The sequence below is a fragment of the Panonychus citri genome, unplaced genomic scaffold, assembly GCF_014898815.1.
Source record: "Panonychus citri isolate SS breed McGregor unplaced genomic scaffold, ASM1489881v1 Contig00138, whole genome shotgun sequence".
NCBI lineage: Eukaryota > Metazoa > Arthropoda > Arachnida > Trombidiformes > Tetranychidae > Panonychus > Panonychus citri.
Genome location: NW_026515543.1, coordinates 2,130,465 through 2,146,816, shown reverse-complemented (window position 1 = coordinate 2,146,816; position 16,352 = coordinate 2,130,465). Strand labels below are relative to the sequence as shown.

General features: G+C 31.1%; 1 protein-coding gene across 1 annotated transcript; it reads right to left on the bottom strand.

Annotated features, from left to right (window-relative positions):
• Positions 1-1,183: 1,183 nt before the first annotated feature.
• LOC128393399 (myosin-IIIb-like) lies at positions 1,184-15,887 on the bottom strand. Its single transcript, XM_053353579.1, is given in 24 exon segments — positions 1,184-1,526; positions 1,529-1,770; positions 1,913-2,071; positions 2,197-2,253; positions 2,378-2,966; positions 3,044-3,403; positions 3,406-4,132; positions 4,232-4,616; positions 4,689-5,026; positions 5,553-5,763; positions 6,066-6,457; positions 6,542-6,823; positions 6,912-7,002; positions 7,888-7,953; positions 8,021-8,243; positions 8,389-8,488; positions 12,476-12,580; positions 12,966-13,141; positions 13,213-13,682; positions 13,855-14,275; positions 14,577-14,788; positions 14,890-15,076; positions 15,191-15,503; positions 15,568-15,887. Coding segments are annotated over 19 exon segments (4,806 nt in total). The 5' UTR covers positions 13,352-13,682; positions 13,855-14,275; positions 14,577-14,788; positions 14,890-15,076; positions 15,191-15,503; positions 15,568-15,887; the 3' UTR covers positions 1,184-1,362.
• Positions 15,888-16,352: the final 465 nt, after the last annotated feature.

Genomic DNA, 16,352 nt, shown 5'->3' with positions numbered 1-16,352 from the left:
AAAAATACTAGCAATTGTAATTGTTATCCCAAAAGAAGTCAAAATGATTCAACTCTGGAGTTACAAAATTTTTCACATATTCCCCTCGATGTCACAGGAAAATCAACTTATGTTCTGTAAATCATCAAATGTAATCATCAATTAACTTTGATAACTGTTGACTTCAACTCTCTCTCTCTCTCTCCCTCTCCCTGCTTTAGTCCAGTGGTTAGCCCCGAGGGCAAGCCTTATCATTGGTCTTGCCAACTTTGCGACTCCACATTTGACTCCTGACAAGGGCGAGTACCAGTGCTTTGATCCTACATCGGGCAAAGAGAAACCTCTAACGTAGGACTAGGCTCCTACGAATAACCCCTTGACCCCTTTATCCCTTCCCACAAGCCCGTAAATCTATATAAAGCCGATCGAGTACGTCGGCTAAAATAGACGGGGTGAGGTGCAAACTAACCCTCTGAGACTCCCCTGGTGGGATCCCTTGAACTAAGAAACTATCTCTCTCTCTCTCTTCTCCCTTTCTCTCTCCTCTCTTTCTCTTTACATTCACTCATCATCTTACTAATCTTCCACCTTCCATCCTCCTTGTCCTCCTCTCTTCCAACCGCTTCCTCTATTTTAATTACTAATAAAATCCATCAAACAAAAAACATTTGTGACAAAAATATCAAGAAACAAAATAACATCCAATAATTATTGTTCCCGAGACAATATATTGAAATTATTGTAATTGATTTTATTTCATTGACTGATCTCTGGGTCTAACTTTTCATTGTAAATTGAAAACTTTACACTCGAAGAAACAAAAAATGATTAAGTAAATACATTAATAAAAAAAAAAAAACTAGAACATTTTATTCATTTCTCATAAATATTATTAATTCTTAATTGTTATCGAAATTAAATCCATTTGTAAGACTAGAAGAGATAAAGAAATTTTTTAATTGCAATGAAACGGAAGAAAACAAGAAACAATCAACTAATCATTACACTTGTCAAACTATTTAATAATTATAATTTACAGGGTAAGTGAAACATTAATTAACTATTGATTGATTTATAAACAATAACAATTAAATTGTAGGTGGTTGAGTGGTCTTGGTGTCTAATTAATGGTGAACTTGAACTTTGAAGTTGATTGTGAATGAAATCAAGTTAAAGGTGACATTTGGTGACACAATTTGAAAATATTTATAAATAATTAACTAATTGATTCTTTTTGATTGGAATATCAATAAAATACAATTTCCTTTGGACTTTTTTCGCTTTGGTTATTGTTGAGTAAATGAAAAGAAAGAGAAATATCAACTCATTGATAGTTCTAAATGCTAATTAGATTAATTAAGGTTCTGATTAATAATTCGATTTCTATTGTGGGGACATGATTCCTTTACATCGCTTTAATGTATCGGTCGGAGCGTGTTCAGTTCGACGGAGAAGTTTTCGAAAATCGAATGGAAATTCCTCTGATACTGAAGCTTTTCTCATACTTCCATCGCTTTTATTGGTTCCCGTTGATGCGGGTTTGAGTATTTACGAAATTGATATGGACCTTGATCTGATGCTGACCCCGTTTCTGGTGATATGTTATAAGGTTGACCACCGCCACATCGCTGGAACCAACTTTCCACCTCGACCAAAACTTTCTTACCATTTCCAGGTCTCATTTTATCCGATGAAACCGCTGCCGATGAAGATGGCGAACAACTGATCGAGTGATCTTTAGACGGACTCAAGCCCATCCTGTTATCGGCCGTTGGTGTTGTTTCACCAGGACTACAAATAGCATTTGATTTGGACAATTTATTACGATTATGACCATTAACTTTACTCTCTCCTGTGTATATGAAACAAACAAAAGGAAACATTTTAGCATTAGAAACATTTGATTGTCATAAATTAAATTGAATTAATCAACTAATTACCCAATACATCACCGGTTGTTTGTTTAACTAAATCCCACCATTTACTGGAAATTAAATTTTCTTTTTCATGATTTTCCAACCTTGATTGTAACATGTAATCTTCACTTAAATATTTACCCACTGAGATTACCTGAGCCTGTGGCTGATGGAAACTGAAAATAAACGAGAAGCGGAAAAAAAATTAGTTAATTGTTAATACGAAAAAAATCAAAGATCCAATTTAAAATCTAAATCTAAATCATGGGTGAGGAAAGACAATTAGTTTTGATTGATTTACTTTCTCTCAAGATTTCTTAATGGTGCATCCCAAGGATCATCCAAAGTGTAGGGTACACTTTAAATTGTTAGTTAATTGTTATTGGTAAGCATTGCAATGAATAAAGGAAAGAAAATTAATATTTTCATTTGATTATTTAAACTTTTTTTTTGTTCTATCAACAATCAATCGATAAACTTACTTATAATCAATTCCTAGTTTAGATGTTGCCATAAGGAAATGAGATGGATATTGATCATTATGATCAGTTGATTGTTGTTTAGATTGAAATTGATGAATTAAATGATGATGGACAGGTGAACACTTGTCATTGTTGTTGTACTGTTGTTGTTGTTGTTTGGGTGGGGATGATGATTTATCATTGACTCGATTGTTAAAATTGAGACACTGAGGGCGGGAAGAGTGGATTTGATTATTAATATTTTGATCTCTAGACCAGATTTGATTACTATTGTAATTGTTATTATTGTTGTTGTTGATATTTTGCTTATTATTATTATTTAATCCAGGGGATGCTTGATACATTTTCATCCGATCGGCAACAAAATGATTTCCCTTTCCAGCTAATTGTTGTTGTTGTTGTAACAATTGTTTCTGTTGCTGGTAATATAAATGTTGCTGTTGATGATGAAGATGAAGATGATGACCATGGTGACGACCAACTTCAAATACTTGTCGTTGATGAGGAGGGACAATCGGTGCAGGAATAACTCGACGATGTTCATCTAGATGAGGTTTCACCTTTTTCCTCGTTAAATAACCTCTTACACCTAAAAGGATGAGAAGGAAAAATCAGAAAAAAAATTATAAGTATATTTTTCTCATAATAAGGTCACAGTAGTCTTACATTTCTGGATTAAAATGGCCGCTTTTTCGGGCGATTGCCAATATGGACAACGTCCATTTCTTTGTTGCTGTTGTTGGTAAACTAAGGGTGAAGATGATGAGACTGAGGAAGATGAGGAAGAGATTATCATCATATTTTGAACTTCATGAGGTCGAGCTCGTTTCGCTTGGTTCGGTGTTGATGTTGGACTAACAGATGAAGTGTCCTCTCTTTTTGAGTAATCACCGTTGTAATCATATTGAGTTCGGGGACTTGTTTTGGCTTCCATCATACGTTTACGTGCTAACCAACCGCGAGCATATTTTTGCATTATCAATATGGATCGGGCGACATTCCATCGCTCCTTTTCCGCTCGTTTTTAGCTAACCAACGACGGGCGAAAGCTTGTACTCTGATAATTTTTTGGATAACTTCATCATAGACACGAGATAAGTATTCAATATGATAATATTTGAGAAAAACTTTTGTTTTTCCAAGTGCCCAACCATCAAGACCTAAACGAATCAATAGTAAACGACAAGTTTCCCGATCGGCGACCACTTTTTCCTCAAAAGAGAAAACAATAAAACTATATCGACGAAGAAACTCAGCGAATGGTATTCGATGAGAAAAGCCCATCTGACGAATTTTAATTGTCTCCATAATTCCAGTGTAGGCCAATTGCTCGGCGATTTTCTCATGGCTCAAAGTCATCGCAAGTTTTGAATCGTTTGGTTTAATACAACGGACAAAATGAGGAGCACCATTGGTCAGTTTATGAAGTAAATCCATTAATGAGAAACGGAAATAAGTGGCCACAGTTTGTTGGGTTCGTGTTTGACTAACCAAACCATTTCTATCATGATCGAAACCATTTTTACCTAAACCAATTGGAGTTACTGGACTAGTAACTCCATCCAATTTGGTTGGAGCATCAATCGATGAACCCGAATCGGGTTCAGCTCCAATGTAAAGGTGACCTGTTTTGGTTAACGGAAAGGCAAATAGAGCCTTAACAATAGGCACAGACGATTGGCGGAGTAATTGAATAACCTCTAGTGGCACATAATTACGATTTTTTTCCAAGAAATTTCTTGCCTCATAAGTTACCTGATAAACAGAAAAAGTTAAACAATTAATAAACAATTTCTGATTCTCTACGATAAAAAAGGCCAAGGTCACACACAGATACGAAAACGATATAATTACCTTTCCAGCGTAATGCATGACAGTAAATTGTAGTGCATTTGACTTAGGTTTCAAGTAGAAGGAACTTTTTATATTGGAATGAAATTTCTCGATTAACGAGGCATCAGTAGCATTCGGAAAATGTGTCTCTTCATCAAGTAGAACCAGCATTCCAAGAGGACGACCAAGAAACATGTCCAAAACGGGCTTATTATCGTTGAATTCAATAAGTTCAACGTTGATTCCTTCTGAAATATATTCTTGTTGCTCCCAACGGAAAATGTGTTGATTGAAATAATATTGCATTTGCTCATTGGCGATGTTAATACAAAGTTGTTCAAAAGAATTGGTTCTAAAGTTTTCGAATCCAAAAATGTCCAATAAACCGACAGCCAAAGGTTCACCACTATGTTAACAAGAGGAACAATTAACAAATGGTGTAAAATTAACTCAATAATAAGTTAATTGTAGTACTTACTAGACCATTCGGCCTGGTGCAAGAAGACGATTAATTTGATTAACTATCCAATCAAAAAGTCGACCATAAATCGCTTTGGCCATGGCATCTCTAGTTGTTTCAGCCTCTTGAACGGAATGGTTTTTAATTATACTCTCACCACGAGTAACAACAGTGTTACGGGTTAAAGCGGCCACCAGGCTGTTGGCATCAATACGTAAAAGCTGACCCACAATTGGAATGATACTTGGATTGGTCAATTTACATTTATTTGAATTGTGAGTCTCTTCAGCTTCTTCAAATCTAATGTCACCCAAGTGAAGTATGGCCGCTAAAATGGCAATAATTGAATCAGTGTCCTGAATCCACACCATGGAAACCATAATAATAATAGTAAAGAATAATAATAATAATAATAAAAAGGAAGAAAAAAGAAAAAAGAAAAAAAAATATAATATTTCATGAAAATCACCATGAAAAACAAGATAATTGCTTCTGGTTATCAAAGTTTAATCACTTTGAATTACAATCAAACTTTTTGTGTTTTCCCTCAAAAAAACAAGTAACTTTTTGTTACTTAATCAGTAATGATAATGATAATAATTCTGGTTATGTAAGAAAAGGGTAATAAGCATTGGTGAAGAAGATGATAATAATTTAACCATGATTATCAATTGTAGTTAACTCACTCTCTAACCATGATTAACCATCCAAATCCCAGTTTACCGTTTCTACTGTGATTATATCATAAGCCTAATGATTATTTCTCCATCTAATTTAGCTATCGTTTCTCTCACCTTAACTCATATAAAACAATTCCAATTAAATTAAACATGTAAATTGTTGCTCCCTAGTTTGATTATACGATAAAATATAAAATTTTACCTTTGAACGAAATCCAAGAAGTTGAAAACTTTGTTTGACCGCTCGAAATGCGGTCACATTTTTTACTATACTTTCGGGATCATGTTGATTACCACCAAGGAAACGATGAGATCGACAATCGGTGTGAACATGAAGAAAGTAATCACTGATTCGACCCTCTTCAGCTAAACCATCGTACATATAATAAAAAATATGATAATTACGTTCACCACTGTGATGAGAGGGAAGAGAAAAAATAATAATAACATTATCAAAAAATTACCCAATTATTTGTTACTTGGTTATGGTGTAAACAGAAAATGATCAACCATGATTGAGAGATAATTGTTCAGAAAAAGGTTATGTGTAATTGTCTTGAAACAACAACAACAACAAAATAAAAGGGTTGATGGTTAGGGTGCTGATGATAATGATGGTGATGATGATGATGATGATAATGTGAGTTGATTGAGTGTTAGAACTTTTTTTTTGACTCTTCAACAGGAAAAAGTGGTTAAATTGTGTTGAACTTACTTCTGTTGCCAAACTACTCTTGATCGTTCCAACAGGTAAACATATAATTTGGCACCGGTAACTTTACCAGTTTTGGTAAATGTAACATCTAAAAATTTACCAAATCGACTTGAATTGTCATTGATTCCTGTCTTTGCATTTCCAAATGCTTCCATGATTCGGTTAATTTCAAGAATTTTATCTTCAAGGTTACGATTAAGTGCTTTACCCAGAAACACTAAATGTTTCAATAAAAAGTTTGCTGATTCCGTTTTACCCGCTCCACTTTCACCTGAAATAACAATACACTGATTACGACGATGATGTAACATTTGATGATAAGCAGAATCGGCTAATGCATAGACATGAGGTGGATTCTCGTTCTTGGCCTTATTACGATACATTAATGAATGCTAAAGAAAATTGCAGAATATAAAAAAAAAGGTAATTAGTTTTGATTTGATTTGATTTTCTCTTTGAGCTATTGAAATTATTACCTTTTCATCATAAATTCCCAATGGTCGGAACGGATTTACGGCTACAAGTATATCACCAATGTAGGTATATATTTGACCTTCTTTGAACCTTTCGAACAGGTGATTTATTACAATTTCTTGGTTTAAATTTTCCAATGAGGCAAGATCATCGTGGACAATGGCCAGTGGTTCAGATCGACGGTCAACCTTTAATTTACCATGTTTAGTTGTAACCTCAGGGATACGTTTAGGATAACCACAGCCACGAACTTTCAACATTAAGTTTTTCAATTCCATTGCCAACTTAATTGTTCAGAAAAAGAAAAGTAAAATAATAATAATTAGAATCTCTTTTTTGCCTAAATTGGTTCATGTTAATCATTATTCTTACCTCATCATGTTTACAATCAACTTGCTTAATAAAAGGGTGAAGTAAAAGCTCACAAATTTGAGGTCGTTGTTCATAGTCTTTGATAAGGCATCTGTAAATAATTAATAATAGATAACAATTAGTGTCAAATGATAATTGTTATTGTGAAATATTAGTCTTAATTGTTGAGGTATAAGAAGGTAGAAAGCATATTATTCAATGGAAAACGTATTATGTAAAATGAGATGTAAATTGTTAACGATGAAATTATTTTTCAAATGAGCAACAATAAAAAGATGATGATGATGAGGATAATGTTGTAATCATGAAAGCGTATCAGGTTAAAGGACAGTAGACTGTGTAAGATTAGTTGGGTGTGGATGAGAATTTAAATTCTCAATTATTCTGAGGTACCTTGAATAACCTTTCACTGTATTCACACAACAGTTTCATTGTTGACTAACCTTTCATTCAACAGAAATACTTGTCCGGTTGGTTGTATTTGGAGAGGGGAAACAGAGTGAAACTTGGTGACTATAACATGATAATCAATGAGGAGGAGGAGGTGGAGGTGATGGTGGATGTGTAAGAGAGAGAGAGAGAAGGGTGAAAAAGATCTGATAATACAGGCTGTTATTTTGGCTTCAGGGTAAATGAATCATTGTGATAATTATGGGAGGATGCTAATGGCTAGTTTAAGATGGACATTCTCACTCACTCATCTTATGAGATTAAAAAAGATACTCTAATTATTATGTAATCAAAAGATGGACAGAAATAAAATACGGAAAAGAAAAGAGGAAATCAGGTAACTGGGTAAATTATTATCTATTCTTGTGAAGGTCAGTTAATTGTTGACTTGGATTGTAAATGTTAACACAATAAGTTAATTGTTGTTGTTAAATATAAAGTGACAGTCAAAATTGATGAAACATTAATTGTCATATAATTGGCATGTGTATATATCATTAATTTATTGTTGTTATCAATCACTTACTCGGCTATGAAATCGTTGAAATTTTCAGTCCAACAAGAGGGTTTCTTTAACTTTGGCGGTGGGTTTCTGGTGAGAGAGAGTGATGAATGATTAGTGATTTATGAGATTTCAATTGTTGGTAATTAAAATTTACCTTGGAATATGAAATAAAGCTCTCATCGGGTGTAGTTGAGCTAACGGAGGTTCACCATCGGCTAATTCAATGGCCGTTATTCCGAGTGACCAAACGTCACAGCGAACATCATAAGCGTATTCTAATTGTCGTTCACATGCAATCACTTCCGGTGCCATCCAATATGGTGTACCAACTGAGGTGTTCCGTTTACCTTGACTATTATTCAGGTGAGATGAGACTCCTACCATGAGTGGACAATGGAAAAATGGACACAAACAAATTGGTTAGATCAAAATTTACTTCGATATCGAATCTGAACATTTTCGGTCAAATTGCTAACAAAGTTTCGTCTTTTTCAATGTAACTCAAGTTAATTGCCAACTTACCGAAATCAATTAACTTAATCACACCTTCCTCGGTTAATAATATATTGTGACCTTTAACATCTCGGTGCATGATGTGACTCTGATGAAGATAACTCAATGCCTGTAATTAAAATTAGATTTGATTAGTGATTAAAGTGAAGGAAATTAATTGGATGTTGTATTAGTTAATCAACTTTTTCCGGTTTTTTAATTGTTTCAAATATTATCATCTAACTGTTGATTATATTGTTTAGGATTTTAGATGATGATGATGAATTAAACTTGTACGTGATTCAAATTCATTGAGTAAATTGTGTTAATTGTAATAAAATGATAACCAAGTTAATTGTTGTTCTTTCATCGTAAACAATTAACTGTACTATTTAAATTTAATTGGATAAGTTCAATTTTTTTTCAATGAGGGGCTTGTGAATTTTAATTAGCTAATAGCATGATTAGTTAACAGTTAATTAATTTACTTTGAGATGATTATTAGCAATTGTTAAACTAACCTAGAGAAAAGTGATTATCGTTCAAATTAAAACAATCAACAATTGAAAAAGTTACATTCTAATCAAAGTAAATTGTTACCATTAAGGTTGATTAACAAGTAATCACTACAATTAGCTATGCTAACTCATCATTAACTAATTAAACTGAATTAACTTTAACTTAATCATTTGATTGTTTTTCAAACAATTTGTCTGATTGTGAAGTAAGATAATAGATTGTCTGGTTGATTAGCTATAAATAGTAATCAACTGTAATTTAATTGTCAACAATCAGTAATTAGAAAAATTGTAATCAATTCAATTGAAGATTTGGTGGTTATAGTGTAAATCAGATTTACGATAATCAATCAATCAATTTCTCCAATTTTCTATTGTACAGTTGAATAGGGAAGAAAGAGAGGAGAGATAATTATTCAATATCAATCTTAATTGTTGTCAAGTTAACGGTTAGTTAATCTTTTTATTGTAACAATTAACATTATCATCGGCATGACAATATTCAAGTAACAGTTAAGAAACAAAAGGTTTCAACCTTAACCTAACTAAAGACAATTGTACTGATTAAATATAATTTAGATTAGTAATTTGAGATTACAATTGAATTTAGGATAAATCAGCAATAAATCAATAACAATTAGTTAGAAAATAAGTATTTCTCATTTCACAATTAAACGTATTTATAAATATATTTATATAAATTTGAATCAAATTGTAACAAAATTTAAAACTATCGAGTAACAATTTAAACAACTGAGGTCAATTACTTTTGATTGTAACCCTAATCAAAAATAAATTGTTACCTTTTCTCACAATTAATAAAAAACTATTCAATGAGTTTTCAATGGTTGGGAAAATAAATCTAATTCATTAAGTATATAAACTATTGCTACAATGATTATTATTAGATTTGATTGTTGATTTTAATTTAGTTTCCGGTTTCAACAATTTAGCATCATTTAAATTTATATATATAAAATTTGATTTATATAAATTGTGGACCCAAATTAAAGCAATCAACATGATGAGTATCTAATAATATATTATATAAATTAAGTTGATTGGTTAAAATATTAACATGGTAATATTAACATTTCAAACAATCAAAGTTAATCATCAAGTAAATCTAATTGTAATCCAATGTTATAATGATTAACCAACACAAAGGTTAACCATTGATTGGATTAGATTGGTGAGAAAAATAAATAAATAGGATTCTGATTGTAATTGTGATCAAATAACATTATTAAATTAACTTTTGACATGAATCAAATTTAATTGTGACAGTTGATCAGCTGTCAATTGATACATTCTCATAATCAATACAACCTCCAAAGAGTAAGGTAAGAGAGAGAGAGAGAGAGAGAGAGAGAGAGAGAGAGAGAGAGAGAGACAATTAGATTATTGTAGTTAATTGTGAGAAGCTGATTTAAGAGGTAATTAGGGTTTGTCTAATTGTATTTAACTTATTGTAACCAAAAATAACGATGATACAATTTAGTTAACAGTTATAACTGACAAAATAATATAATACACAATTGAGTGAACATAATTAGTCTCTTTAATTGTGATGAAAGAGTGATGATCAACATTCATTTTAATCATCGATATAAATTGTGTTCAATCAATTGTTATCATCTCTCATGTACATTAACCGTTATTATTACTTTTAACAACAAGAGTTACAAGTTCATCATCATCACCACCACAACATCACCAATTTAACCTCCTCCTCCTCCACATTCAACTGAACAATATTGTTTTACCTTTTCCACTCCCACTCAGGTAATACTTGAAAGAGGAAACACCGGATATGGACCAATACATTCACCCATTCATTTGACTCTTTTGTTTCTTCCTCATCACCAATCATCCATCAAATTATCATCATCATCATCATAATTATCATCAAAACCATCTTTCAACAAGATGATAAAAGGGTGATGATAAGTATGAATAATGATGAAACTGAGTAACATCATAATTGATTAACAGAAAAGTATGTTGGTCAGTCAATGGTCAGTATTATGTATCCATTAAGATTGATACTAAAGTTAGTACAAAAATTAGAGGAATTGAATTTAATTGTCCATCGCTAATTGTTGTCACTGACGAAATGATTATTTTTGTTAATTGTGTTCTGATAAGTTGATCATGTTCACAGGGTGATTAAAACTTTGGGATTTAATTTTCTCGCAACAGTTAATTAAATTGTTGTGAGTGAATATTTTTCTTCTTTCTCATTATAAATTAATTTACTACTTTGTGATTACTTAATTTCATAGTTTTTGATTTAGGTAAATATCATTAATATTAATTGTAATGATTACAAAATCCTTAATCAAACTCACGAAATAGGTTTTCATGGTCATGATGATGATGATGATTATGATTAAGATTAAGATTCTGATGATGAAGATGATGATAGGATGAGACTTAAATTAAATATCTCATCATCAATGGTGGGTCAAGTTGATGGTCAGTTCATGATTTAGATAAACATTATTGAGGTTAAATTTCAATTGTAATCATCATGTTGATTTACTCATCACATCTAATCAACTTGATTACACCTCAGGCAAATCATCAGGTTGATTTAATTGAATACTGATTGAGATTGAAGTAAACTCAATCAAAACAATTAGTGTATTTATCTACAATCAATTGAAAATAATTTTGTTCAGTAAATTGAAATTGTATATTTTTTAATTGCTTGGATTAGGATAAGTTTGACTTGAATTTTTGATAAAAAAAAAAAACTAATTAACAACAATTTAAATCATTTGATTGTTTGATTCACTTGGATGATTAAAAAACAATTGGAATCTAATTGATTGTCTATATCTAATGAGACACAAACAAGATTAGGATAACCTTAAGGTAAACTATTAGGATCATTTGAATCACAATCAACTGTAATGATTTAGATTGTTGTTCTGACAATCTAATCTAATCAACAGGATGATTAACAAATTCTGTAATGCAAATTATACACTTGATTGTTGTAATAACGTAAATGATTAGGATTATTTAACTAATAACGTGATGATCTTGTTTTTTGATTAGCTCTGAACCTTGAATTTGTTAATTAATTGTAGACAATTAAATGTCTTAATAACTGTGTGCGAGTGTGTGTGTTTTTTTTTTGATAATCATTGAAACTTATTAATTGTTGATACTTTGATCATTAACAAGAAAAGGTAAAACTTTATAAATGGTGAAAGCTATTAAAATGTCATTAACAACAAAATTAACTAATTAACGTTATTGTCAACTAATTGTATCTTTCTGGGCATAAGTCTAATTGTGATCAAGATGATACTAATCATCAATGTTAAGCCAACCATTTAAAATTTTAATCATTAACAAAAATCCTAATTGTTCAGAGAAAAAGATTTCAACGATTATTATAATAATATAACAACAATTAAAGGAGAAGAAAAAAAAACAAGATGATCATCATAAGTAAACAATTGATCCTTGCCCAAAGTGATTAACTAAATTATCTGAAGCAATGGTTAAAGAACCAATTAAACAAACAGGTAAATTGATTTGTTAATTGTTACCACATTTAAATTGATTGTTGACAATTAACTTACATCTATGGTCTCTCGTAAAATATATGCGATTATCCGTTCAGGTAATTTTTCACCTTTTTTACATAAACCTTGAACCAAATCAGTTACCGATCCTCCAGAACATAGCTGACAATTAGTTGATTGATTAGAATTAAATAGAAAGAGAGAAAAACAAAATTAATAGGTTAATTGACGATTGTGTTAATTTAATTGTTGGAGAAAGCGGAGAGAGAAAACTAGATTAAGAGCTGATTAGGTTAATCATGAGAATATAAGTTCCATGATAGATAATTTAGTTTAATATTACAATCAATATGAATGCAATTAAAAATTTATGCAAATAATGATCGTAACTAAGATTAAACCGGTTAATTAGTTAATCTAATATAAAGTTTTATGGACAATAAGAATTAGATTTTGGGGATAAGCTTGAATACTATTGATATAATGAGAAATCCACTGAATTAATTAGTGAAATGAGTTGGTAATTAAAGAGTGATTAAAGATTTACCTCCAGTGCGAACCACAATTGATCATCTTCTCGGCGATTTCCCAATTTAAGGTATAATCCATAAAATGAAGGTATATTTGGATGGAGAGATTGATTAGTTAGAATTAAATATTCCTCTTCCACTTCTTCAATATTATCACTGATATTTTCCATAATTTTAATGGCAACTTGACGATCTAAGGGATTAATTTAGTTAATTGTTAATAGTATTAGAATTAACTCTAAAGGAATTAAGATTAATACTTACCGGTTTCTCGATCCTTTGCTTCAAACACTTCGCCATAAGTACCTTCACCAATCACACGAATCAACTCGTATTTAGATGTTGGATCAGCTAATGAACTAAAATCAATTGATTTAGATAAATCCTCATAATAATCAACCATTTTTAATTTTGATGGCGATTAAAAGTAAAATGAAAACAATCAAAAACAAACGTTAACTATTGACTTGAAATGATGGTAAACAAATATAAGCACAATCGTAAATTGGAAACCACTGTAAGTATAATAACCTTACAAAGATGATTTAGTAAAATAATCACAACAATTAAATAGCCCCAGTAAGTGAAATTCAATATAACATCAAGATAATTTGAAACAAATCACCATAATCAGAGAAGTAAAGTTGATTGTTGTTGGGATGAAGAGTAGACAGTTAAGTGAAACAATTGAAATTGGTGAAACTTTTTCGTTGCAAGTTAATATGTTGATCATCCTTTAATTGTCCAATTATTTTGGTGACATCATGATGATTTATCCAAAGGAGAAATTGGTTACATTGTGGAAATAGAAGAAGAAGAAAGATCGAAATTAGATTAAATATTAACCAGGTCTTCACTTTACAAGCTTAAAAAACAAAGTTAAGAATAGAATTGATTTGTTGTTACCTTTACACTTTAAGGTTGTTGATGTTGTTTTGAGGCTTCATTGATTAAATTAAACAATTTGAAGCCAATTAAGTACAAGGAATAAAACCACATACACAGAGATGGAGATTTAAACACCAATAAAATTAATTCCTAAGAAGGTCACTGATGGATAATCATTGAATAAATTAATATTAATTTGGATTAGAAGGGTTGATCAGAGAAGAAGAAGAAGAAGAAAAAAAGTTAACTCTCTTCCCATGTTGTAACAATTTCTTTCATCTAGTGATTTATGACATTATTCCAATGGTATCATGGTGACCAAATATCCAATAGGTGAGCACATATAACACATTAAACATGACGATGGAAGAGGATTAATCCTTTGGCTTTGTCATCTTTTCCTTTTCTCTTTCCAGTTCCAGTGTTGATCTTGTTGTTACTGGTGATCAATAGATGAACAATTGATAAAATTTAGTAAAAAAGGTAAAGCAAATTCACTTGTACAGGTTTCAAATGATGTTAACAGATTATTACTATTGTTGTTGTTGTTGTTGTTGTTGACTGTAGATGTTGTCTGTTACTCTCATTCGGTGAACCACTCGCAGCTCACTCGCACGGTCTCCCGATTCCATCATCATCATTAGTTCAATGGCTTCTTCTTTTTCTCATCTTCATTTCTGTTTCCTTTTTTTTACCGTCTATTTTACTATCATCATCATCTTCTTCTTTTCTTTGCTTACCTGATTTCTATTTTTCTTTGATCGCCTTTTTCTTTACTCTCTGATTGTTAAGGTTCGTTGATTACCAAGTTGTTGCTTATGGCTATACTTTCATGCATATGTTAATTTATCGACAGTAAAGTGACAATTGTGTGTGTGTGTGTGAGAGAGAGAGAGAGAGAGAGAGAGTATCCGAAAAATACTGAATATGTTGATGATGGAAATGATTATACCTGAAAGAGAAGAGAGAAAACAATTAGAATTAGAATTAGAATCAGATTGTCACTTGTATTGATTATCTGGATTGTGATTAGAAAATAGTGATTATACCTACATGATAGTGAATATATTTCAACAATTAACTCAGAATAAAAGGTGAAAAATATTATTGTACAAAAATGAAATTCTATCTATTGAACTATTAACTTTCGCTTGTGGTTATTGTTGTTATCCAGTAACAGTAATAATAGATTCCATTGAAATTCATGTTCTATTTTAAGTCCATGTTGTTTCACTTTTCTCTGAATAAAAACAAGAGAAGAAAACAGGTTATGGTGAAAATCCGTTACTTGGGTGATTTATATTTATACATAAATGATAATCTACTGTTAGAATACAAAAGCGAAACCTCTTACCTTGTTGATCTAAATTGTGTCTATAGGAAATAGAGACACAATGGTGAACATTTCTGGTCTCCATTGAAAAAGAATGAAAAATTCATCATGACGATGATGATTATCTCTCTTACTGTTTAACCAAATACAATAAAGGAATGAATAAAGACAACACTAAATTACCAAGATCCGTTCTAATTGTAAAGAATAATAGTTATATTCACAATTAATGATAGAAAATATTTAAAAAAAAAACCACAAGAATTATCATAATCACCAACGACGAAAACAAAACAAATGGAAATCCCAAAATGATCATCGCTTATTTTTAAACCTAATAAACAAAAATAGAAAATTAGATTAACTGAATACAGAACTTTGAATTGAAAGAAACTCACCTGAGAGATTAAAACGAGATTAACAATCAAGATTAACTGAAAAATTTGAATTTCCACCAATAAAGACCCAACCCTTTTCTCATAACCAAAAAGTAAATTGATCATTAATGTTGTTACTTTGTTTCATATTCAATTGGGTGGGTTGATAATTGATCGAACTGACAATTAGCTGAAACGATAGAATTACTTAAATTGAACAATTAACAGAATTAATTAAAGAATATTGATTAGAGAGGGAGAAAAGAAAACAACAAGTGGATCATTTAACTAACACGCAATTAAAAATTCTAAATGTAAACAAAGAGGAAAAAAGAAGCGGCAAAAAAAAAGAAAACATTTTATTCTTTGGTCAATTAGTCACGAAGGTTCCACTTGTTCTTCAAGAGAAATTAGTTAATTCTCTTTATTGGTTAATTGTAATGGTAATTGTTTAGAATAGAAATTATCGATTCCTGGTTATTGGTGTTTTATTTTGTTCGCACCAAAAAGAGGAACAAATAAACAAAAGGTAAGAATTATTTCTCCATCAAAATATTGAGTTTTTCTGTTGATATTTTTGTTTATTTTTTTTCTTCTCTTTTCTTTTTTTTAGAGAAAACCAAAAAAGAGAAGCTTTTTTGTTCTTCCATGGTTGAATAATCTATTTTCACCCAACCTTTTCAGCTTCTTGTGATTCTTTTTATCATGTTATCATCAAGATCTAACTGTGTCCAAGGTTACCTCATCTTCTGTTGGTGTCATCATCTTCTTCATCCATCGTTCACCTTTTTCTCCAAGGTTCTTGT